We start from the raw sequence: 26,222 nt of genomic DNA on the forward strand, positions 1-26,222 counted from the left end.
TTTAATTATTTTTATTTATCATGTGTTTGTGAAATTAAAAAATTCAAAAAGGTATCGAATATCAGCGGAATCATAAATGATCCATACGAAAGAATGGTTCCATATCTAACATCAAAGTCGAACCCTTAAACACAATGATGAAAGCATTTCTGATTTTCCTATCAATGAAGTGAAAATGGCAATTAAGTTAAATAAAAATGTAAACCATTTAATTACAAGAACTTTTCAATAATTTATAATCATTGAATAAACCGTTTAAATCAGAAATGTCCTTAAGCGTTGAACAAATAGCACAACTCGAAGAAATTGTTGTTAGAAACATTACCCAACCCACGAACACAATGGACGAAGTACTTATTCCTTTTGATAACGATCCATCGTATTTAATTCATTGCCAAACCATTCTTGAAATGTCAAATAATCCATATATGCTATATTTTGCATCTACAAAATTTTCTGGGTTCATGAAGAGATGCGTTCCAAATATGGAAATGAATCAAATGCTCGACTTTGCAAAATGGATATTAAATTATTGTCAAAATCATGTAGAACAGTTTGCTTCACTCCCATCAAATTTTCAATCACTTTTCATTAAGGCACTTGGAACATCATATGCAACAATTGTTTTCCATGGATGGAATACTTGTCCAATTATTCAAAACTTTCCACAACAAGTCCTTGAAGCAATACCTCCTAACAATACTATCAACGCCATTTTTGGAATTTGTTTTTTAAATGAAACTATTATTGCTTTTCAAGAATTTCCAGATCCAAAATCCAAAATTAAAAGTCAAATTCAAGCCGAACCACTTTTAATTTGTTTTACACATGCTGTTGAAATCATTCGAACATCAGAGAATATCACACAAGCATATATGGATAATGCATTAAAATTAGCATTAAGTTGTCTTCATTTTGACATGAAAGAAGCTACCACTCCTAAAGGTGAGCATGATGGTGTTTATCAAGAAGAATGTAAATTGGCCATATGTTTTCGAAATATCATTTCCAATCAAGAACTATTTCCACTTTTCTTCCGGTTCATATTAACACCTGGAGTCCAGCCACCCAGTATCACCTTAGCTCTTGATATTGTTTATCATATTTGTTCAGTCAAGAGCTCCTTTTTTGCATCAAAGGACGATAGGATCAATGTTGTTTCGTCACTTGTGTATCTTCTAACTCAAGCGTCACAACTTGATATTGTTAAGAACAAAGACATATTTTTAAAGTTTTCTCTTGTGTTATATAAGATGATACTTTGGATGGATGGTGAAATTTATATGAACATTCAAAACTTCCAAATTTTTCTTGCAAGTTGTTCTAACCTTACCGAGTATAAACTTAAGTCAGGTGCAGTAATTACTGAGAATCAATCAATTGTTTATATAATGAAGTTTTGGATCAATTGTATAGCACGATTAAATAAGATTCAACTTTTGCCATCGGTTTCGCCACTTTATCAACTTTACATCACATCACTTATAACCGCCGCCGATACGAATCCGAATGAAATATATGAAATATTACATCTTGATGATAATTATATTTGTGATTCAGCGTCTATAGTTCCACATTTACTTAAAACTGATTTCCAATCCTTAGCTCAACCATTATTAGATGCTACGTATCAAACATTTCAAGAATTTCTTAATCCACAAAACCCAAACATTCAAACCTCAGATATTAAATTAGCATTATTAATCATATTAATGACCTCAAGCTTAAAGTCATGGATATTAACCAAATCAAATTATGAGATTCCACAAGAATTTGAAATTAATTTTTTGAAATTACTTTTAATGATAATGGATCAAACAGGGAAACAATTACCACTTATCGTACAAAATGAAATCTATTGTACTGAGACTGCCATATTAATCTTTATTCAACATTTTAAGTATTCGATATTTCGTAATTTTGATATACAATATGAAAATTATGATTTAGATTTCACGACATCCATTCAACTATATGATAAAATCTTAGAACGAATTTATTTATCATTAAAAATCGATTCACATAATATTCGTATTGCAGTTAAATGTTTAAATTCAATTATTACATTATTAATTGAATCCAATATCAAATCACTTGGCGGCATTCCACCCATACAAATCTCGAAATCGGCCGAAACAATTGTCATATTATCAATGCAAGAGAAATTACCATTTATTTATTCAAATTCTAATAAACATGAGACTATACAATTCATGAGTATTATCACTAATATCGTTACAGCACGTAAAGAACTTTTACCGAAGTATATTGAAGGATTAGAATTACGTCTATCAACATTAAGTAATGAGATTAACATTGAAACGTTAACTATATTTTTATATGAATTAATTGGAGCATTATTAAGTAATGAAAGTAATTGTGAATTTATCTTTAATTGGTTATTCCCAGCAAAACTTCCAGCGTTTGTACCACTTATAAACAATTTGTTTAATTTCCCAATCACATTAAATATATATTTAAAGTTTTGGTATTTATTAATTTATCAAGATAATAATAATCAACAACGGAAAATTAAAATTCCACCGCATTCACCGAATGGAATTATCTTATTTAAACTTGTTGCATCTATATTAGAACCATTATTTAATCATATAACACAAATCCCAAACGATAACTTAACGCAAGAACAAATATATCAAATCAAAATGAAACCAATTAAATATGGGATGTTAATGTTTGCTCAAATTATGTCCAATGATCAAATAATGTTTGGAGCATTTCAATTATATAATGATCCATCACTTAATAACTTATTAGGATCATTTATTAATTTAATCAAAACTATTGATATGGATTATCTATTTACATTATCAAAACTGACTAAAGCAATGTTACAATCATTAAATGCGATAACAAAATATCATTTGTTAACATGCATTACTATTTCTGCACCATTTTTCGATTTTTTGTTCTCTATCATATATAAAAACATTAGTAATATCAATAGCGAATTATCTAAAAACGCAATCGAAACTTCAAACTTCATTGGAATGGCTTTGATTAAGGCAAAAGATAATGAACAAGTAATGGAAACAATAAATCGAAATCAAAACATTATTAATATGATAATCGTAGAGTTATGGGATCAATTGATGAATAATAGCACAAAAGATTTCGATATATATAAGACAAGTATGACATTTAGAGTGTTCATACAATTTAACCCCCAAATTATGTTGTCAATTAGAGAACAAATGATATTACGAATACCTCAAACTTTGCATAACCAATTCGACGCTTATATACAGCCATTCATGAACGAGAATTTGTTGGCGTGTACAGATTCGGATTTTATGTCCTATTTGACAACACTAAGAATTTTCACATTGCGCTTGAATGTATCAATTCGTGAATGAACTGGAACTCAACATGTTGATAAGATTAAATAAAAAATATTTCTATGAAATTTTATTTTTGAAGTTGTTCGCCATAAAAAAGATTTCGATAATTAGTATAAATGCATAATGAAACTAAATTGTATAAAACTTTTGTTCTTCTGTTTTGCGCCCAAGGAAATAGGTTCACAAATGAGTGAACCGTTAAAAATTATATTGAAAAAGTGTTTTTGTTTCAATACTTTATGTAAAATCGATTTAAAGAAAGTGATTTTTCTACAAAAATAGAGCAGGAATACCTTTTTCAAAAATTAATTTATATACTAAAATAAGCATTTACAATATAAATATTTATATATATTGTAATATCTCAAAATAATTGGAAATAAAAAAAACCCGACCGAGCATCTAATTACATTTAATTCACATATATAATTATATTGGGGTATATGTTATGTTTTTTATTATATTTATAAAGCTTCTCTTCTTACAAATTCAATGATTTGATTTTCTTCAACACAGATTCTGCAAACTTACCGAATGATAAATTAGATCCACTTTTTTTTTAATGTCATATCATTAAATTGCTCAAATTATTAATGAATGTTGAAAAGCTGTCAATTTTTTATTTTACTATTTGCGAAGGAATGTCAATAAATAACTCCCCAAACAACAAATCAATTATCAATTCTAAACACACAGAAATGGAATTATTGACCAAACTTCAGCAAATCATTTTTAAATTATCCCTTTGTTTATTATTTATTTTAATAATTTATTATTTAAAAAAAATATTTGGAAATTTTTTAAATTATTTAAAACAGCACTTATATTTGCATCTTTAAGTGGCTAAACAGAAATAGTTAAATTACTTCTTGAGCATCAAGATATTGACATTAATGCTCAAAGTGTTTTTTTGTTGTTGATTTTAAAATCTATTTTGATAATTTGATGTATCAAAAAAATTTTTAATACAGCGCTCAGAATTGCATTTGCTAAAAATAATATTCAAATTGTAATATTACTTCTTGAACAAGAAGGAATTGATGTCAATGAGAAAAATATTAAATTGATTTATATGGCTTTATGTTTTAAAATAATTTTTAAAGTTTAATCAATATATTTGAAGCAGAAAGTTCAAGATCAAATAAAAATTCAAAAACAGAATTCGTCTAGGATCTTGAAAAAAAAAGAAAATAATTAATTCATTTGAATAAAATCATAATATTAAAATTTTTATTAGGACATTGTCGACCAACTCTTCTTCAAGAAGATCTTATGAATTTTTTATTTCCAAAATGTGATTTAAAATTGTCGGATGCTTCCCAAAGGCTAAACATCGTGATGGAAGGAAAAGAGTCAAGTAATGCAATTTTGGTTGATATTTTTATTGAACTTTGAGAATTTTGTTTATTTTTTGTGTTTAACTTTACCAAGAAATAGGTGTGGATAGGGATTAATCCCTATTTTGAAATTAAAATGATGAAAATAGTAAAAACAACAATAGAGGATATGACTTAATTATAAATTTTTTATAAATATTGAATGTTCAGTGGGAAAAACATAAAAATTAATGGATTTTCACTTAACTTTGGGCACTTTTTAACCATTTTTTTTTTGTAGAGCTCTAATTCAATTTAAATAACTTGGTTAAACGTTCTATAAAGTAACCTTTGGATGTTGGTTCACAAACATATTGAAATTCTGATGTTGTAAAGCAGAAATTTCAATTGATGCCGATACCAACAAAATTTCCATTCAATTGATGGTCACTTTTCACAAAAAAAAAAAAAAATGGCTGACGAGAAAAAAATATCAACCATATTGTGCATCATCACTGCTGTGCTTTTCATTGTCCATACCGTTGGGTATTTGATTGGTTCTATTGTGTGGTGCTATTATACTGTTGAATACTTTGCACCAGCAGGAGGAAAATGTTCACTTCTTACTGCCACAGCATGTTTTTGCGCTATATTTGCCGCCGGTTGTTTGATTCTAGGAGTTACTTGTTACTTGCTTTATAGGTTTTCTCGTAATATTAAGATTCTAAACTTTATCTTCATAGGCATCGAAGCTCTTTGCTTGCTCGTCAACATAGTAGGCGTTGCACAGACTAGACATTGGAATTCTGGTATTGAAATTATGGGTAGCTTATTCGCAAGAGATGCAATGTTAGAATGGTCAGCATACCTCACAGAAGATCCAGTGTTTGCTGAAAAGGTAAGCAAGTTCTTTATTGAAAAATATGGGTCATCTTCTATCTTAGATATATTACGAAGTTTCGTTCAAGACATTTTGCCATACTCTATGAATATCGCTTTCTTAGTCATGCATGACTAAGTGCTTTCTATAATTTTCATAATTGCCTTCTTTGTATATGTAATTAAAATGAACCACAATGCGTACTTCTTTACGCCTTCGGAGTACAATGAAATCTAATAAAAAACATTACTTGATTTTTTAATGTACATAAATTGATAATTTTTTGTTCAAATATAAAAATGATGTTTTATTTGGTTGAAGGTAAAATTATTGTGCCTTTGCTTCTTTTTAACATATGTTCAATATTTTCCTAGTCATCGAATGATAGATTTTCCTGTGTTGCTTTGGTTAAAAAATATATGTGAAATATTTGTGAACTTTTATCATGTCAAAAAAAATTAAATACTTTATTTATGACATTATTATGGAAATATGAGAAATAGTTCAATAGCTCTCCAAAGAAATCGATTTTGGAAAAAGGAAAGCAATATAAGTGAACCTGCTAACAAACCTAAGAAGCGCACTAATGAAAGTGTGATTCGGTATGCAAGAAGAAAGCCAAAACTATCTATAGATGATCCTTCTTTTTCACTACGTTATCCTATTTATTCGTCTTTTTTTAAAAAGCCCATACAACACATTATGGCTTTTCAGTCAGATGAATCAGAAACATCTTCTGAAGAAATTCAAATTGACGAAATGACAAGAATTTTAACTAATTTCCATGGGTTTACATTTGACGTCCCTGACAAAAACACAACTTCACTTGATTTTTGCACAGGATTTTATTATTCTGATCAGTTAATAAATTTTGGGCAATTTCGAGAAATGTATCAAAGACAAGTTTTACTATCAAGGCCTCAAAATTGTACTGGAGGCTTTTCATTTAAAGTAGATATTTTTTTCGAACCTGATGATCCTTATAATATTCAATTCCAAAATGTTTTAAAGGAACCAGAAAAAAGAGAGCAGAAACCAATGCCTAAAAAAGAACGTTTTACAGATAATAAATCAAAAGGTAATGAAAAGGAAAACCCAAAGAAATCGAAGAAAGTATGGGATACAAAAAATAAACAAAATGAAAAATTTCCACACAAAAAAATCACTTAAAAATGAGTTATGTAATTTTTTGTTAGTAAATAATTTTTATTCAGTAAAACTTTTTTGTAAATAATTATTAATAATTATATAAATGAAATTTTTATATTGGAATAGAATAAAGCATATCTTCTTTGCAGCACAATGTAATAAAGAAAAGACGAAATATTATGTAATTACAATTCCATGCCATAGAGCAAATTTCCATGGAGTAGGATTTTGTAAACTAACCAAAATTTGATATGTTTATGTGTATCGCTTATTATACCAATGATATTTATTCTTTTTGCGTTTGCGTTATCAAACGAAAATGAAACGCAACAAGTAAATGTGAACAACACCACAGAACAAAATACAGATTCTTCAAATAGGTCTTTTAGAATTCAATTATTCCTTATTTTATCAATTTTTATTATAATTATTCTTGCAATAAAGTTTGGCGAACAAGGAATACACCAACAAATTTTTTCACTGCAAAAGACTCTTCAAGAATTTGCTCAAAAGAATTTTGAAAAAGATCTTTCTCCTCCAAGGAAATATGGAATGCATGAATATGAATTCTCAATTCCTGTTGGAAAGAATGGTATTTTTGAAATTATAATTGGTGTTAGATTTTCTCCTCGCTGTGATCCATTTCATTTATTATTTTCCAAACGAAATGCAATACTTACACTTGAATTTGCAGTTCTACCACGTTACAAATCTTCATCCATGATTCACATTTCCAAAGAACGTCCATTTTTCCTCAACGATTTTCGCCTCATCGATAAAGAAATCCTTAATGGATATATTTCTTACTCTGATGTTTCCAAAGAAATATCAGATATTAATTCTGCTTTCAAAGAATTCGTCAATGAAAAACCAGATGTTCTAAATTACTTCGAGATGAGCGATATGAATAGGTTTCAAACTAAGCAAAAGATCAGATTTGTATCTTATTCTCAGTATGAAATTCAAAGTTCTATTATTGATCCAAATCTTGTAATTGAACTTCTTACATTTGCTCTCAAAATCACAAATTTGTACATAAACAAACAGTTCTCTGAACAGATAGTGGAGAAAAACAAGCAAAGACGTGATAAATTGATAGAAATTGCAAAAGAGAGGCAGAAGAGATACGAACAACTTGCAAAGGCCAAAGCAGAAGGAAAGAGAAAAGGAATGTTAAATCAAGTAAGGGAGATGGCACAGGCTCAAGTTGAGCAACAACAACAGAAAAAACACGAAAAAACAGAATAAAAATTTTTCTATTCCGTCATAATATTGATCGTTTTACATAGAATTTATATTCAAAAAGTCATGTCGATACAGATAAAAAATTAATTTTGTTTATGTTGTATTGGATTTGTATCATATAATTTATGAAACTTATAATAGACCTATTATCAAATGAAATAATACTTTGATTGCTTTATGTTTAATTTACTGATTTTGCTTATTTTGCAATTCCCAATATTGGGAATATTAATATGTTATTTCCATCTCTTTGTAAAATTAGTCACATAAAGTTTATTAAAATTATTTCATTCAATAAAATTTATTCATAAAATTGATAAAAAATCTATGGAGAATTTTCAAGATTCTCAAGCTCAGATTGAAGTTCAGCAATTCCGCAAGAATAAATATCATACTTCCCATAAAAGAGAAGCTTTGTAGAAATATGAGTTATTGATTTGGCTGTCTCTTCATCTAAAGGTGTATTACAAAGTGCTTCATTAACACTATTAATTGGTTGAATTATAGATATAAGCTCTCGAAGTAACGACACTATTTCTTCTCTCTGTTTGATTTGAAGTTCTTTAGTTTGTTCCTCTTTTTGAAGCAATTTTTGATCTTCGTGAAGAAATTCCGAATCATCTTCACTATATTGCATATCATCTGACTCTTCTTTAAAACTACTATCATCGCTCGAAGATTCTTTCTTTATATTTTTTTCAGATTTGATATTGTCATCACCGGAATATTCATCACTGTATGCTTTTTCGTTTTTCTCTACCGCGTCTGGATTAAAGTCACTGTCACTATCTGAGCTATCAGAAAAATTTTCTTTATTTTCCAAAAGATCTTTTGCATATGATATTTCTTCCTTAACAATTTCATCTTCTGGAATTAAGTCATCGCTGTACTCATCTGATTCTGTGGCTTGAAAATCGTCATCATCAGAAGATGAAGAACTAAATGACTTCATGTGAAAGCAGTCGTTAAAAGTGCACCTAAGGTGAGGTGATTTAACGTACGAAAAAAGTGGCCCATAGATTCTCGATCATATTTTTATTAACCTAGTAAAAAACAAAATTAACAAATAAATTTTTATTATAATTTTCCGTATTTCTTAATGAACGTTCATTTTGAGTCACAAATATTAAATTAATATAAATATAATTCTTTGAATGAAAGTGTTTTCATTCATTTGCGCATTTTCGTATGTTAGAAGAGAACGAAAACTTATGAAGAAAGCTTTTTTCTGCGAGATCACTGTTATATATTATTTTGTTTGCTGTGGTGAATGTTTTGGATTTTTTCTCATCATAAAACGGTTCAGAGTTTTATGACTTGGAATTACTTCTTCTTCTTTATCAATATTATTGCTCTGTGTTACTGTTTCAGTTGGCTGATTACCATCAATATTAGACACTTCTTCTTTATTTTCTTTTGTTTCATTTTCCTTTTGCTTGATTGGCTTCTTTGATGAAACTGTTGGGCTTTGGGAATTTCGATGTTTAAATTGCCGTAATTTGTAATCAAGGGTCTGTTGTCTAGTTGCAAAAATCATTTCCAAGCCATTGAAATAGCTGTCTCTCTTTTCACCATTGTCAATTGGTTTAGGATGATTTAATTCTTTAGATAAATTTATCATACGTTGGAAAATATTTTCTATAGTTTTTTCATCTAATATGCTCTTTTCTTCATCCTTTTGTTTTTTATGAATAGTTGAATTATGCATCACTTGCTTTGTAGGATATTTAACGTTGACTTGTTGGCGAGTTTTATGGTGGATAACATGAATGGGATTTAGTGATGTCAAAATGTATCCTTTGACCAGATAAGGACGTATAACTTTTGATGTAAAACTCGCATATTCTTTGACTTTAGGAAGAACTTTTTCTCCATTAATTTTTTCAATTTGCTCACCAAAAACAATTAAACACATTTCTTTGAAATAAGGATTTCGTGAAAGAAATGGTGAATCTATTTCAATGCTATGAACAAAAGGTTGGAGTACAGCATCAGTGAAAGATTTAATTGTTGGTGAAGAAATTTTTAATGTTTCATTTTTTATAATAGGAATTTCTTTAAATGACTGAATTTTATTAAAAGAATTATGAGTACTAGGTGAACGCTTGTATATAGAATATTTGCCTGATGTTGTTTTACTTCTGTTTCTTGGTGATTGAGTTTTCATTTCTGCTTTAATAAACGTCTTCATTTAACGTCTGATTTCAATCGCACGTTTAATTATCGCCCAAAGATTAGAACACAGAATCATGGAGGAAGAACAGTTAAATAAAAGCCAAACCAGTCAGCCAATAGTAGAAATAACTCAAGGTGATTCTAATCTTTCAGATCATCAAATTGAAGAATTTCCAGAAGATCAAACATCAGTAAATTTTACAAATATGGTAACTCAAACACAACAAAATTTTAGCACAGACCACAAACCAATATTTCTTGACACAGACAATCTAGAAAATTTTAGTGGAAATCAACTTATTCATAAATATCATGAGCTCGTTTATAACTTTGTGAAAAAAACTAACGCATCTGAACTTTCTGAACTGAGGAACGAAATATGTGAAAGGACTCAAAGAAGATTAGCATTTCAGCAAAATTCATTTGGGAAATTCTCAAACACATTTGACGATCCTCCATCTAACCTATACGCCACATTTACACCATCTCTATTTTTCACCATATACACAGATCATTTCACATTTTCATCATCCGAACCTGGATTTGATATTATTGGGAATATTAATGATGATGAAGGTTCTTTGCTTTTATTTTACATATCACACGGACTCTTGATTCCTGGCACTTTGAAGCGCCTACGTGAGTTGAATCTTACTTGGTATGATGGTTCGTTAATATGTGAAGTGATTGATAACCGTCGAAAAATACCAAATTCGATTCGAACAAATCTCCGTCCAACTCCAGAAGATATTGCAGAATGTGGTTTTGAAAGTGAGCAATCTTTTCTCCTTGCACAGTATCCTTTATTGTGCTTAGAACCAAATAAAAAAGTGGCCGAAGTTTCAAGAACAATAATGTCTGATAGACAAAGATGGGAAAATTCGGATTCAACAAATGAAAGCTCTCTTGTGTTTGCTTCAAGAGTTAATCCAGACTTACTTTTGGATAGGGAAATTGAGTTGAAAGAAGAAACAAAGATTAATGCAAAACAACAAGAAGATGAATTCAGAAAAAGAATGATCAAAAGAATTCTAAACCCAAACTAACTGTTAATGATAATAAATTATTCGTTAATTTTTTTAATTATTCAAAAAAAAATTACTTAGAAAAACAGTTAAGTTTATATGATATACATCTTAAGTTTTAACGTTAATTGAATTATTGGCTGCTCGCTGCTTTTTCGAAATTCAATTGAATCTTTTTCAAATCATTTTCGATTTCTTCAGGAGATAACTTAATTTTGTTCTCGTTGGGTTGTTGTAACCTTGTTTTGATTTGAGCATCTGATGGTATTTCTGGAAATTCAATTGTGTTTTCTGACATAAATGAATTAAATGAAACAGGATCCATTAATTCTTTTAACTTATCAACCGACTCCTGGTAAGCTACTTTGTATGCCCTCACTAATCTGTCAAATAAAAGCTTTTCAGCTTCTTCACTTTCTTTTTCAATTCTTTCTTTTTCATTCTGTACGTGTCTATCAATTACCTCTATTTTAAATTTCAATCTTTCATCTGCTTGCCTTATTCTTTCTTCCTTTATTTCATTCAAAACTTGAAGACAAGCTAATTGGTCAGGATTTTCATTAGTTTCAAGTTGATTTAATTCTTGTTCCATATGAACTAAAGCCTCTTGGAAAGCTGCAAATTCGGCTTGCTGTAGCTCGTCTAAACCATCTGGCATCGGTACATCAGCAACAGATTGGAAGCTCATTTGCGTGCTTTCGCTTTGACTAACTTTGTCTGACCAATAAAACTATAGAAAAGTCAAAAAGTGCATTTTACTTAGTTTCTTCGGTTTTAGGTTCTTCTTCAACCGGGCGTGCAACTTCTGCAGCTTTTGTGACAGCGCGTCCTTGGTGGAGTTTCTTAAGTTCTTCGCCGCTGAATGTTGGTGCCTTAATAACTTTGATCTTTGTGACATAAACATTATCAACTTGCATGATGGTCTTGCATTTTTTTTTTTTTTCCTTTTCAATTGTTTCGTTAACAATTGTTTGACACAATTCTGGGATTGTGGACTTTTCAATTGTTTCCTTCATGATGGCAATGCAAGCATCTCTGATTTCACGCTTCTTGGATTGTTGTGCATAGCATGCTTTCTTGTTTGGATTTAATTTCTTGGTGAAGCCAATGCTGAATGCACGAAAGAATATATCCATCAGCTGTACGAACATCAACTTGTGCGTTGATAAGTGTACGATACTTACGAAGAAGTGAAGAAAGCTTATCGTTGGTAAGTCTCATTCCGGCAAAAACTGTTAAGACATCGTTGTTTTGAACATCAACTGATTTCCAGCTGAAGAGACGGTATGCATGTGATTGTTCATCAACAAGGTCACCATGGGAGAGTTCGAAAACACGGTTGTTGAGATAATCGGCTGGTGTCTTACCACGAGCACATTTGTGTGAAACTGTGAATCCGATATCGCGTTTTGAGAAGAATCCTGGGACGAATACGTGACGCCATTCCTTCTTGAGGAAAGTATCCTGCTTGATCTTCTTTGAGGCCTTACCCTTTTGCTGAGCTTTACCCATTTTCCAAAAGGAAGGCCAAACCGCAAATATAGCGGTTGGGAATAGGGGCACCCCAGTCGATCGGCATCAATACACTACGGTAAATCACATGTCGCATATATCATTCAAAAACATATTGTGTACTTTACATATATTATACGATCATAAACAACACAAAAAGTGAGAAATTCTGAAATTCTTATCGTTTTTTGGCACTTATTTGCTTAAATCGTGCATTGAATTTAATTTCAAATTATATGAAGATGAAATATTTGTGCACATTTTGGTTTTATAGATCTTCAAAATCATCTTCAAACTTCTCACCTTTTGGTTTATTATTATAAATTGGATTATTATCAATACGGTAAATGTCGCACTTTTCAGAACATATGGCTTTAACGTTCGTATTCAATTATAACCGACAGCCACGGACAAATTGAGAAAAGTGACAAATTGCCGATATGTACATGAAATTTTTTTTTCATTCTTCTATGTTCAATAACATTAATGTACAAAACAACAGTTTACAAAAAGTGGCAAAAAGCTTCAGTTTCGAAACTTATCTCATTTGTAAAGAAATGATATAATAACAATTGCTTTAAGATAGGTATCATTTTTTTGCGTAACTCGCATTTGATTTTTTATATTTCAAAACAAAGATTCAAGTAATGCGTACCTTTATTTACGCTTTAGAGAACCTGTTGATTTTCTTTTAAAGGTCATATTCCTGAATTTCCTTAATATCATTCAATACTAGTATTTTTATTCCTTCCTCTGTATCTAAGAATGAAAAAGGCCACCAAAACAATAACGAGAATTACCAAAACGGAAGCACCTGCACCAACACCAACAAGTATAGTTTTTGAAGCAGATTTTGCTGGGTGATAATCAGACACATTTGAATCTGGTAATGAACTTGAAGATATAACAGAATTCGTATATGATTCAGGCAACGTATTTGTTTGAGTATTTGTTTGAGTATATGTTTGTGTATATGTTTGTGAATTTGATAGTGTAATTGTATTTGAATGTGAATGATTAATTGATTGTGTAAATGAATTTGACGGTGTGTACGAAATTGTTGTTTGGCATTTATCTATTACTTGACCAATTGATACATTAAGTTTACCAAATTTTGTTGAATTATAAGAACTTGGTGTCATTACATATTGTGCGGGTGAACCTTTAAATGCTGAATCAGCAACAATAGGTTCTTTTGTACCATTATAAAAAATACAATATAGAGAAACACAATCAGAAAATGCTTTATCTCCAATTGATAAAACGTCATCTCCGAGAAAAACTGTTGTTAAATTAGAGCAAATACCAAATGCCATATTCTCAATTATGGAAATAGAATTTGGAAGTTTGATACTTTTAAGTGATGAACATTCGGAAAATGTATATTCACTGATCTGTTTCAGATTTCCTCCTAAAGTAATTTCTGCTAATTTAGAGCATTTACAAAATGCATAACTTCTAAGTGTTGTTACTGAATTTGGTAATTTAATTGTTTCAAGAGAAATACAATTAAGAAATGCATATGAACCAATTGTGTTTAGTTTTTGTCCTAAACTAATATAAGATAAATTAGTGCAATACGAAAATGAATAGTATGAAATTCTAGAAACTGAGTTTGGAATCATAATCGTTTTAATTGAAAAGCAATCAATGAACGCATATCGATCAATTATAACGAGATTTTCTCTGAATTTAAGTTCTATTAATTTATAACAGCTATAAAATGAGCCATTAGAAATTGTTTGAACTTTTTCACCAAATTCGACTTTTATTAAATTGCAGCATTGAGCAAAAGCAGAATCTCCAATTATAGTGACCCCATTACCAATTTTGACGGAAAACAGTTCAATCCAACCTTTAAATGTCTCAGATGGTACTGAATCAATTTTATCTGCAATTACTAAATTTAATGTTTCCAATTTATAACGAGATAAAAATTCATAATCATTATTTGTTTCTATTGTAAGTGTTTTCGTATTTTCATCAAAATTTCCAAAAGCTGGAATCATAAGTTGATAAAACAAGATAGCAATCATGTTTATTTTTTGAACGAGGAAAAATAATAATGAACTTAAAGTTTGAAAATAAAAAACAGGACACAAAACTAAACTATTATGAAAATTGAAATAAATTTTCAAACGAATGTCTTATTATTTATAAAAACTTTTGTTTTCAACAGAATGGTTACTATATTAAAAAACCATAAGGCACACATTCTTTGCTATATCATGTATTATCTGAATTTGTTCACTATTTCTTCATAACATTTTTGTTTAGAATTGTATTTTTATTTTTTATTATATTAATTGGTCAGTTTATTTTTCTATTTGTTTATTTTTTTTATACTTCCGATTCATAAATTTTTATATTATTAAATTAACGAATTAATATATTAAATCCTAATACATATCAGTGTTAGTTATTTTTTATATAAGAATCATTCTATAACATAATAAATTTTATGATAACAATATGACAGTATACAAACACATCAAATTAATTAATGAGAATTATTATTATAAATATTAAGTTTTATATAAGAATCGTTCTATAACATAATAAATTTTATGATAACAATATGACAGTATACAAACACATCAAATTAATTAATGAAAATTTTACAAGTATCTTATTCAAATATTAAAGGAAAATTTGAATACATGTATTAGCACATTTAGGAAAGAGTATGGAACATTTTGGAGTTGATACATTTTCAAATTGTATTTCATTAAAAAATGTCATAATTCCAGATTCAACCACAACAATTGTTGGAGGTGGTGCATTTTTTGTATGCAATAATTTGGAATTAATTCATTTCGGAGATAAAGTCACAACAATTAATAATAATGCATTTTCAAATTGTCCTTCATTTTAATATGTTACAATTACAAATTCAACCACAATTGGTGATAATGCATTTTCTGGTTGTACAGCTCGTTGCAATTGCTTTTATACATTGTGCAAAACTCAATATCTCAAAAAGTGACGCGTGCAAAACTGAATATCTAAATTGAAAAAGTAAATATCCAAAAAAGTGACGCGTGTATAACAAAGTCGCTTGCAAAAAAAATAAATATCCAATGTTTGTGAATAAATATTAATGTATTTTTATTTAATCTCAAATTTTTATGTCACAAATGAATTCGTCTGCACAATCAACTTTAACAGATGATAAATACTGATGGGAGATAAATTTTATAAATGAAAAATTGAATAAACAAACGCTAAGGTGAAAAATTCTTTTTGAAGTTTTATCATCATTTTTCCTTATTTTTATTACTGAATTTCAAATTACTCTCAAAATATTCAATCGAATATACATGTATAATGAAAAAATTTCTCTGCATATAAAATCAAAATCAGAATACTTCACACCCTTAAATAATACTTTGTATGCAACTGTATAATATGTTATGATATATCATTTGATTTACAACAGAGTTGCAATGAATTTTTGAGTGATTAAAAAAGTGACGTAAAATTTTTGAACCATTCAAATCCCGTCACAACGTGATTCTGGTTATACAGTATGTAATAAAGCATAAAGAAGTGGAAATATCTCATTTGATAACTGCTTCACGAGACTTAATCTAAACTGAGTCCTATTCCTACAAACTTTTAGACAAAAGAGTAAAAAACAATTTATAATGTGTTGTAAACTTTTCAAATTTGGATATTTACTTTTGCATTAGGGGTATTTGTTTTTGCAGACGGTTTGTAAACTTCTCAATTTCGGATATTTTGTTTTGCTATCTCTATAAAAGCAATTGCAACGAGCTGTAATGAAATAAAATATGTTGATTTTGGAAGGAGCATAAACAAAATTGGAAGAGGTGCTTTTGCTCAAAGCACAAAAATAACAACAGTAAGGATTAATTATAATGTAAATTCAATTAAAATTAATTTTTTAAATGCGACAAATATTACTTTATTTGGAAATTCATTTGATAGTGCTTTTATAAGTTTGTTGTCTAAATCTCTTCCTCTGACGATAGTGATTGATAATGATGTTACATCAATCGAATCTCATGCATTTGAACAACACTCAAATTTAACGAATGTAACAATTGGAGAATCAGTTGAATCAATTGATTATGCTTTTTAACAATGCGAAAAATTAATAATAAGCATTGTGATTCCAGATTTAGTTAAAGAAATTAAAAAATATACATTTTATTCTTGCTCTGACTTAGAATCAATTTCTATTGGAAAAAGTGTTTCTGATATCGAAAAGTTTGCATTTTATTATTGTAATTCTATAAAATGTATTTATTATTATGGAAGATCTCAACCAAAATAATACCTACCGTTTAGCACAATTCCAAACTTGGTTATTCCTGATTATACAAGTTATTCATTCTGTGGCTTTAAAGCTACAGTTTATGCACCTGATGGATGTATGCAAATATCAACATATACATTTTCTCCGTCAAATACATTTTTAAACACATTTTCAGAAATATTTACACAATCAAATACATTTTTTCAATCTAATATTTTTTCACAGTCAAATACATTCTTACCATCAAATACAATTTCTATACATATGTATACGCCATCAAATATGTTCACGCCATCATTTCCATTTACAAATCCTGGTGATGAGCTACACACAAATACAAGAACTTCATGGTATACACAAAGAACTACGAGACATACACCAAGAACGCCAATAACTGCGATTACGCAAGTTATAACTGCTAATACTAAGACGAATATTATAAAGTTCGAATGAACAATTTGATCAAAATAATAATTAATCTGTTGCTGCAGGTGTTTGTGTCGTTGTTGTTGCATGTGCTGTTGCCGGATTCTTTATTTTCCGCTCGCAAAGAAAGGCAAAAATAATTGAAGAAAAAGATCCTAATGAATCATAAATGAATAAAGAACTTCTCGATTTGAAATGTATAAATTTTCTTTTTTAAATTAATTACATTTTATGATTCATTGATTGATTAAAAAATGAAAAAAAAAAATTAATTTGATAATTCATTTCGGAATTTACAAAAAATTAAAGGTTCAAACAATTTATGATAGAAAAAAAATGCTCTAATAAATATAAGTTTACAGATAAGTCATATAAACTTAAAGTATTGTTGTTCGATTAGATAGAAAAACAAGAAAATCCCATAATGATGTAAAAAATATTGTTCTCAATTTGGCTGAAACAGTTTTTCCCTGAAAAATTTGAATGGCTGATGCGGTAATTCAATGACCACGTTTTGTCCTGCGTTGCAAGTAATTATTTCGATTACTTCATTCATCCTTTCGGCCCTTTCAGCAGCAATATTAACATTTTATCACACAGCAAATTACCAGAATTTTAAGGAAGAAATATATTTTTCTATAAATGGTCAATTACCTTACCAAATGATTATTCTCGTATTGATATTTGGGTATGCTTTCATTCTTGTTCTAGCAATTATGTTAATACTTTCACGTATTTATCCAATTTTTGATTATAAAATTGGATATTATTTGACAGGTATATCTTTCATCTGTGGTATTGTAGAGCTAGGATTTAATACAGTGTTTGCGGTAAAATCCAATCCAGTTCAATGTAATTCAATAAGAAGTCTGATGGTACAAGGACTCTCACAGAATACTACTCTTAGCGGAATGAACAAGTGGAGTGAAGAAAATCAGTGCTATGTTTTTTATGAGTGTATTGATATTCTCAATTCATACATATCAGATGTATGTCGAGTACCTTTTGATGTAGCACTTACTTTGGAATGCCTTTCTATAGGGTTCGTTGTTTTTGGTTTAATATTCGCATATTTGGCTATTTTGCCAAATGGACATCATGATATTACAGAAGATGAAGAAGACGAAGAAAGCCAATAAATGTTTGTAAGTAAAGTAATCATTTTAGAGTTATACAAATTTCCTATTTTTTTTTTAACTCAAAGGATTTTGATCATTATTTGAAAAACGGTTTAAGAGCCATGATGATAAACTCTAAAGAAGATCAAAGTTATGCCGATACATTAAATAAATTAATAAGAAGGCCAGGCGCTTCTGATCAAGCTGCTAAAACTTTAAGTCCAAATAGCATTCAAAGAGTGATTGATAATTTTCATCTTCTCGATCCTTACATACAAGCAATAATAGTTCAATCAGTTATAAACCTAAAAATCGAAGAATTTAATAAAATAGCAGAACCATATGCTCAACTTATAGAACTAGCAAATCAAAGTGAAAATGAATGGGTTAAAAGAACAGCATTCCAATTTAAAGATTACCCAATAATCACTCCATGTGATGATATAAATACATTTGACTTATCAGCAATTGATGTTTTACAATCAGCTCAAATTCAAATTAATCCACAAGTGCAACATTTTAAGTCAAATATGATAATTAAGCCGCCAAGTGCTTCATTACCTCCTCCTAAGCTTCCAGAAAGGAAGCCTGAAAATACTACTCGAATTGAACCCGAAAGGAGGTCGCTTTTCATACCAGAGAATCGTCCAACATCCGACAAAGCCCCGCTTAGTAGCATCACAAGACACGTTGACAACAGATCCAATGGGGACAAAACAAAGAAAATGCTTAATCTTGATGATATTGAAAATGAAGCTTCTCGAAACAAAGGCTATAGAGGCGCCATCAAGAAAAAGAAGCCAAAAGATGTATCTCAATTTTAGTTATCTACAATTTGTTAAAAAAAATGATTAAATTTTTCACCATTTTTTTCTTAAAAAGTGTTAGAAAATAGAGCAAACATTATAAGAACAAAACATTAAAACACTTTTAAACTAAAAATAAGCTTATATTTATTATAGCTTATACATTTACACACTTTTATCTATATTCAATTTTGAGAACATTGAAACTTTTTGAATTCAGTTCGTATCGTTTGAAAATTTTTCCAATTTTTCTTTCCAATCATTTAACATATCAGAAATTCGTTGATTATCGACTTCTTTTTGTGACTCTGTTGTTGTAATTGGGAAGACTTCTTTTAACGGCTCAACCGAATAAGTTTCATCACAAATTTTTTCCAACAATTTCAAATTAGTTTCATCATCATTTTCATTATTCTGTTGTGGATCATCAATAATATCCGGAACCTCAATTTTTTTAGGAAGTCTTAATACTTCCAACTTCAATTTTTCATGTTTTGGAATTTCTAATAATTTCATTTCCGATAAAATATTTGGAAGTGAATCAACAAGTTTTGAAACAGACTCCAAAACATCTTCCAAATGATTTTGAAGCGATATTTTTATTTCTTTTATGTAATTATTAATTTTTATTTCATTATCTTCTTCTTGTTTCTGTTCGTATTCTTTTATATCATATTTTCGTTCTATTGAATGTTTCCGTATTGCTTCAAATTGTTGATGTTGTTCTTCGAATATTGATTTACAATTCAAAATTGAGTTTTGTAATTCTGTACAAAGTTCTTCAAAACGTTGTAACTGAGCATATGAAGTTTCATTAACAGTTATAGCAGAAGTATTTGGAGAATATCCAAATGTTGTTAATGGGGGAATATTTTGTTCATTATAAACACGATTTAAAAGCTTATTTATAGTATTGATAAGATGCTCCATTTTAGTGTGAATTATACGTTCAGTAAACCAAATGTTAGATGGTACTTGTGTGTTACGAATAATGTAATCATGAAGATGATTAACGGTCGATCGTGACGTGTAAAGCTGTGAAATTATTTGACTAAGTGTGTCTGAAATGTTGAGGAAAGAGATTTGAGGCTTCTTGTTTATACGGATAAGGGTATTTTGAAGTGGGTTTTGATAATGGGAAATTTCGTTAGTAAGTGAATTTAATGAATCAAATGATGAAAATGGATCTGGATGATATATGGGATCCAAAGGGAGATTAGTAGATGAATGTGGTTTGAAGCTAATTAAAGATAAGCTCATCGGCTTGGGTGAGATAGGTCGTATTGTATGGATAAAATGGAATACATCTGTTAAAGCTATTAATTCTGATGGCACCATTGCACTTGAAGTAGGAAAATCAGGAGTGTTATTTGGTAGGCACTCGGAATCAAATAATATTGGAATTTCTGTGGTGAAATATTGACTACTATCAGAATCAGAATCAAGACAGAAAATAGCTTTTTGTAATGAGTGAAGCTTGTCTGATTGCTTTAAAAGTTTAGCTTTCGTTTGAATTATACGGGATTTTAGACGAATTTGTTCTATTAATGGAGTATTTCCCTGCAAAGAGAAAGGTGAATTTACTATAGGAATTTCCCCTTTTGAAATTGAGAAAGATGAGTTTTTTATTATTTCCTCTCTGAGTTGATTTGATAATTCAATCTTTCGATTTTTGGCTTTTTCACATGCTTCCTCGCTGCAATGAATAAGGTAATCCTTGTTCTGTGAAAAATATAGTTCTTGTTGAATCAATTTTTTTAGTTGATTTTCTTCATTAATCAGATCATCTAATCTATTTTTTCTTGATTGAATTTCCTCGATTTTTTGTCTATAAACAGGTGAAGAAAGTTTAATTTTATTAATAGTTTTATCAAGCTGGGATTTAACATGAGATACATCCAGCTCGAACATCCAGATAACGACCGTTTATACTCTTACAAAAAAGTGACAACTCTCTCAAAGAACAAATTTTATTTGTATTAATAGAAAAACAAATCATTAATCATCTTCCTTAAACAGGTTCATATAATAACCGATTTTCTGTGTTCTTTCTGGAACTTTATGTGCATGAATTTGTTTTTCCATTTCTGTATCTTCTTCTCTTATAATTTCTTCTATTTTTTCTTTTTTCTTTTTCTCTTTGGCTGCTAATATTGCGGCCTCATTTCTTTTTGCATATTCTCTCATCCCTTTAGTTAATTCCATTTCTGGAGCGAATTTATATTTTTGACTATCATTTTCGTCAATGTCAAGTTTTAGTCCTTTCATTTTGATTTCATGAACAATTGAATGCGCTTCAACACATGAACATGATAAGCTATTTTTAGTTCTGTAGTTACGTGTGAGTGATGTATCAGGTTTAAACGTATATTCTTCAACTTCTTCTGGTGGTGGTTTTGGTTTGCGATTTTTTAAATGTATTGGATTTTTTGCTAATTGCTCACTCTTCCTGTCAATAAATCGCTTAGGAGTGGGCTCGTAGTTTGATGTCGCCATAGAGTGTTGATTATTAAAACTTTTGTCTTGTCGATTTAAAAATTCTTGGAATGAAGAATTTTGTGGTGTTCGTGTAGAGAGAGCTGACGCAGCTCTTCGCTTAGAGGAAGTACTGTTACTCCGCTTTGGGGACATGGTTTTATTTTCGGGAACAGATCTCTTCCATATTGGTTCAATATTTTTATTTTGAAGGTATTTTTTATTGGACTTTGAAGAACATGTTTCTGGTTGGAAAGAGTCGGTCTGTGTGTTGAGTTCTTTTGGATGGATTTGTTGAATTTGAGAATTTAATTTCCCATCTTGATCCCAAATATTATCAATTAACTTTGTTCGAATTACTGGCCTTGTATTGCTCTTTATGGGTGAAACTAAGTTGGATTCTTCTTCTGCTTGCTTTTTAATTTTTTGTATTTTTAATTGTTTTTCTTCTTGAAATCGCATGGTTCTTTCAACAAGAGAACCTGGGTTTGGCTTGTGTTTTACACTTGAAGCAGAATGAGACCTTTTTAAAGCAGAAAATGACTTTGACATTTATATTTAATACGTTAATTATAAACGTTTCTATGAAAAAAAATCAAATGCACAACAAAATCTTAATTACATTATTATTCATTAACGAAAACAGCACCAACTAATAAGAAAAAAATCAAGAAACTATCGTTTATCATTTTACTGATTTTGAAAAAAATAAGATAAATAGACAAAATATCTAAATTCTAAAACATCTAAATCTAATTACTGTATGGAAATAAAATTAAGATATTCTGAAATTTTGCTCAGGTTTTCATCAAACCATTTGACTAATACAGGTTTCCTTCTTTTCGATTCTCTGTCTATTGGTATGTGTAAATAAGCTGACAAAACACGAGCTATTAAGAGAAGCTCACTTTTAGAAAGATTTTCCCAATTATGTTCTACAATTACTTTCCATGCTCTTGATTTCTTGTAATCAAATTCTCCCAAGCCTTGGCTGATTTTCTTTTGTTCTCGTATTGAAGCTTGATATCTTTGTTTTTGATTTATATCAACTTCAAGTTTTATTCTTTTTAATCTTTGGATCACATCTTCATTGTTCCCATTGGTCTGTTTTGCAAAACGTATTATTCTTTCTTTTAAAGATTCAAGTTCAGCCTCGGCTCGTTGTGTTCCTTCCATACCAAAAAATGCCATCCGATACAAATGGCATTTTTCTCTATCAAAACCGGCAGATAAATTCAAGCAAAAACTGAAATCGATCGGCTTATTGAGTGCATGTTTTCAGGGGGTTTTATGCGTGTTCGCGAAGCAACGTATGACAACCAAAAACTTTTTTTATTGATGTGTCATTATTGCTGATGAAAATCTTTCAATAAATAAACGATATGATAGACATCTCAACATTTGCTTGCTGAAGGTTCAAGATCTTCAATTTCAATCGTGATTATTCAGTCACCCCAAGCTGTTGGCTCTCATAACGTGAAAAAATTACATTCATAGGCCTTGTTGTATCTAGCAATAAAAATATTTGGTCTTTTAAGTAATTCTTTTATTTATTTATTTTTTTTAAGTATAAATTCATCAAATTTTTATCAAGAAATTATTTGGTTGAAGTTGAACATGTTTATAGATATCTGTAATTTTGACTATCATGATAGTTGATTCAATATGTGATGATTTTTTCATTAATAATATGCTAAATATTTATCAGAATAAAAGTTGAATGAAGTTTTAAATGACCATATATCGAGCAACTATACGAAGAAAATGTGACTTCCTAACCATATCAGTCATGGCCTCATGATGATAGAGGTGAACAAATATATGAATTAATTATATAAATGGGATAAAAGATAATCAATTCAATAAACAATTTTAATGGAAGTCCACGACAATCAAAGAATAGATGATTCTTGCGCCTTGTTGAAAGGTAAAAAAATCATAAAGAAATTCAACCAAACAACACAATAAAAATAATAATAATATTATTATAAAGGACTATATTCGCATTATAAAAATAATCCAGAGAGATCCTCCCGTTAATCACTCTTTGAATTTTCACAGGTTTACGAAGGCTTTTTTTCGGTTTCAAATGTATCGTCATGCAGATATTTTTGAACGGACTTAAAAAATACGTTATAAAGGCATGCTCATCGTCTCCATTCAAATTTCATCAAAAAGTTATAAAATATCCACAATTTATCATCAGCATTTGGCGCGGTTCAGAACGTTTATTGAATTCACATTCTTTACAAAGCACTTTTGAGAACTTTCTTTGTTTGGAATTGAATCCAAATTTTTCCCTGCAAACAAGATGTCCGACGCAGCAAAAATGCGAAAGCCAATTAAGGATAACACGCCATCCTTCGCCAGAGCTGACGTTACCACAAAATCTCCAACTAGGACAACAACGCATGCAGTTAAACCAATGAGTGATTCTGAAAGAATGAGAAAACCAATCAAAGATCATACTCCATCATTTGGAAGAGAAGGTGTACAGTCAAAGCGAACCACAACTACTACCACATCTCCTGTTAAGCATGAAACTGATTCCGAAAGAATGAGAAAACCAATTAAAGATCATACACCATCATTTGGACGAGAAGGTGTTCAATCAAAACGTACAACAACCACAACAACATCACCTGTTAAGCATGAGACTGATGCAGAAAGAATGAGAAAGCCAATTAAAGATCATACACCATCATTTGGACGAGAAGGCGTACAGTCAAAGAGAACCACAACAACTACAACATCTCCTGTTAAACATGAAACTGATTCCGAAAGAATGAGAAAACCAATTAAAGATCATACACCATCATTCGGAAGAGAAGGTGTTCAATCAAAGCGAACAACGACAACTACTACAACATCGCCAGTTAAACATGAAACCGATTCAGAAAGAATGAGAAAGCCAATTAAAGATCATACACCATCATTTGGACGAGAAGGAGTTCAGTCAAAGCGCACAACAACAACAACAACCACGTCACCCCATAAAAGGCAATCTGATTCTGATAAAATGAGAAAGCCAATTGCGAATGCAGCACCTAGCTTTGCAAGAAAGGATCTTAAATAAGCAGAGATATTACTCAGAAGTATTCTGGGAGTCAACTAAACTGATTCTGAACAATTTTCAATTTTGATTTTTTTCAAATTTTTTTTTTATCATACGCCTTTAAGTGTAATTAAAGGAATTTGCTGTTAGTTTTAATACTTATTTGATGAATTTCTTTTAATACGATTTTCCATTTCTTTTTTGTATTATAATGAATTTGACATACTTTGTTTAGATGGCGGATTTGTTTGATGAGTCTCCCTCAGAACCAACAACTTTGTTCGGGGCAATGTCATCACTTAGGCAAAAAAAGAACGAACCAAAAAAAGAAGAAAATGTTTTGCCACCAATTCCACAAGATAATATTCCAAAAGAAAATTCTCCACCACCAACACCAGAACCACAGCCAACTCCAGAAACACCTCCTAGTAATAACCAAGAAGTTTCTCCAAAAGCAAGCAAACCAAAAACGAAATCTTCTCCAAAAATCAAAAAAGTTGTTATACAAAAAAATACACAAAAACCAAAAGACAATGTTAGAAGATCAATAGCGCATCTACAGCAAAATCTTAATCGAAGATTTGATGAACTATTCCAAATAATCAATAAATTAACTCCAACTGAAATGCCGCAAGGTGCTGTTCTCACCAACGACAATATTATGCGACAGATTCAATCAGCTGTTGATGACTCCAAAAAGAAAGATCAAATTCTCATACAAAAGCAGGAACAAATTGACCAAATGACAGACACATTATCTGAGCACGAAGAAAGAACACAACTTAGGAAAAGGATTTCTTCCATATCAGAAGATATTGCAGCAGAGGCTGCACGATTTACAGATGCTCAAGCAGAACTTGACTTTTTATCACAGCAGATTGAACGCGCCAAGAGCGAACTTGCATTGTTGACAACGCGAACAACACAAAATGAAACACGAATGAAATCACAATATGAAAAGGAAATCAGCAAGTTCAAGTCAGATGTCGAACAATTAAAAAATGATTCCGAAAAAGCAATTACGACATCAAAAGAGACATCAAATTTGATGAACAAGAAAATTGTAGAGTTAAGAAAAGAAAACGATAGATTGAAAAAGTCGGAACCGAAAGTCACTGAAGAAGAAATCGATGATTTCCAGGATCAAATCAAAGAGAAACTGAAGGAAATAGTTGGAGCTATTGCTAAAGGGACTTACGCTTTGATAGAAAAGAAAATCGATTCTGAAGAAAAATATTCTGGTACATTTGTGCAGGATACAATGAAAGAAGCGCTACAAGAAGAAGCTAGCAACGTAATCGATAGTTGATTTAGTGTTGATTCCGCATTTGATAGTTGATATTTAAAGTATTTTGAATATTTTTCTTTTCTTTAGTAAATATTGAATTTTGTTTTG

The 26,222-nt window shown here is 29.9% G+C and overlaps 9 protein-coding genes across 9 annotated transcripts; 5 read left to right on the plus strand and 4 right to left on the minus strand.

Moving 5' to 3' along the window:
• Nucleotides 1–5,150: 5,150 nt before the first annotated feature.
• GO595_005312 (uncharacterized protein) lies at nt 5,151–5,696 on the plus strand (the record flags this gene model as incomplete). The annotated part of the gene is made up of 1 exon (XM_067918541.1): nt 5,151–5,696. The coding sequence occupies one exon, from the start codon at nt 5,151–5,153 to the stop codon at nt 5,694–5,696; it is 546 nt and encodes a 181-aa protein (XP_067774525.1).
• Nucleotides 5,697–6,986: 1,290 nt separating this feature from the next.
• On the plus strand, nt 6,987–7,955 carry GO595_005313 (uncharacterized protein; the record flags this gene model as incomplete). The annotated part of the gene is made up of 1 exon (XM_067918542.1): nt 6,987–7,955. One exon carries the CDS (start codon nt 6,987–6,989, stop codon nt 7,953–7,955), a length of 969 nt encoding a protein of 322 aa, XP_067774526.1.
• Nucleotides 7,956–8,277: 322 nt separating this feature from the next.
• Nucleotides 8,278–8,904, minus strand: GO595_005314 (uncharacterized protein; the record flags this gene model as incomplete). Its single annotated transcript, XM_067918544.1, has 1 exon — nt 8,278–8,904. One exon carries the CDS (start codon nt 8,902–8,904, stop codon nt 8,278–8,280), a length of 627 nt encoding a protein of 208 aa, XP_067774527.1.
• Nucleotides 8,905–11,285: 2,381 nt separating this feature from the next.
• Nucleotides 11,286–11,840, minus strand: GO595_005315 (uncharacterized protein; the record flags this gene model as incomplete). Its single annotated transcript, XM_067918545.1, has 1 exon — nt 11,286–11,840. One exon carries the CDS (start codon nt 11,838–11,840, stop codon nt 11,286–11,288), a length of 555 nt encoding a protein of 184 aa, XP_067774528.1.
• Nucleotides 11,841–11,907: 67 nt separating this feature from the next.
• GO595_005316 (40S ribosomal protein S3a) lies at nt 11,908–12,664 on the minus strand (the record flags this gene model as incomplete). Its single annotated transcript, XM_067918546.1, has 2 exons — nt 11,908–12,224; nt 12,298–12,664. 2 exons carry the CDS (start codon nt 12,662–12,664, stop codon nt 11,908–11,910), a joined length of 684 nt encoding a protein of 227 aa, XP_067774529.1.
• Nucleotides 12,665–18,612: 5,948 nt separating this feature from the next.
• Nucleotides 18,613–19,314, plus strand: GO595_005317 (uncharacterized protein; the record flags this gene model as incomplete). The annotated part of the gene is made up of 1 exon (XM_067918547.1): nt 18,613–19,314. The coding sequence occupies one exon, from the start codon at nt 18,613–18,615 to the stop codon at nt 19,312–19,314; it is 702 nt and encodes a 233-aa protein (XP_067774530.1).
• A 1,980-nt stretch (nt 19,315–21,294) lies between these two features.
• Nucleotides 21,295–21,927, minus strand: GO595_005318 (uncharacterized protein; the record flags this gene model as incomplete). Its single annotated transcript, XM_067918548.1, has 1 exon — nt 21,295–21,927. One exon carries the CDS (start codon nt 21,925–21,927, stop codon nt 21,295–21,297), a length of 633 nt encoding a protein of 210 aa, XP_067774531.1.
• Nucleotides 21,928–24,082: 2,155 nt separating this feature from the next.
• On the plus strand, nt 24,083–24,847 carry GO595_005319 (uncharacterized protein; the record flags this gene model as incomplete). Its single annotated transcript, XM_067918549.1, has 1 exon — nt 24,083–24,847. One exon carries the CDS (start codon nt 24,083–24,085, stop codon nt 24,845–24,847), a length of 765 nt encoding a protein of 254 aa, XP_067774532.1.
• A 214-nt stretch (nt 24,848–25,061) lies between these two features.
• GO595_005320 (peptidoglycan DD-metalloendopeptidase family protein) lies at nt 25,062–26,135 on the plus strand (the record flags this gene model as incomplete). The annotated part of the gene is made up of 1 exon (XM_067918550.1): nt 25,062–26,135. One exon carries the CDS (start codon nt 25,062–25,064, stop codon nt 26,133–26,135), a length of 1,074 nt encoding a protein of 357 aa, XP_067774533.1.
• Nucleotides 26,136–26,222: the final 87 nt, after the last annotated feature.

The sequence above is a fragment of the Histomonas meleagridis genome (assembly GCF_020186115.1).
Source record: "Histomonas meleagridis strain 2922-C6/04-10x chromosome Unknown contig_33, whole genome shotgun sequence".
NCBI classification, from domain to species: domain Eukaryota; phylum Parabasalia; order Tritrichomonadida; family Dientamoebidae; genus Histomonas; species Histomonas meleagridis.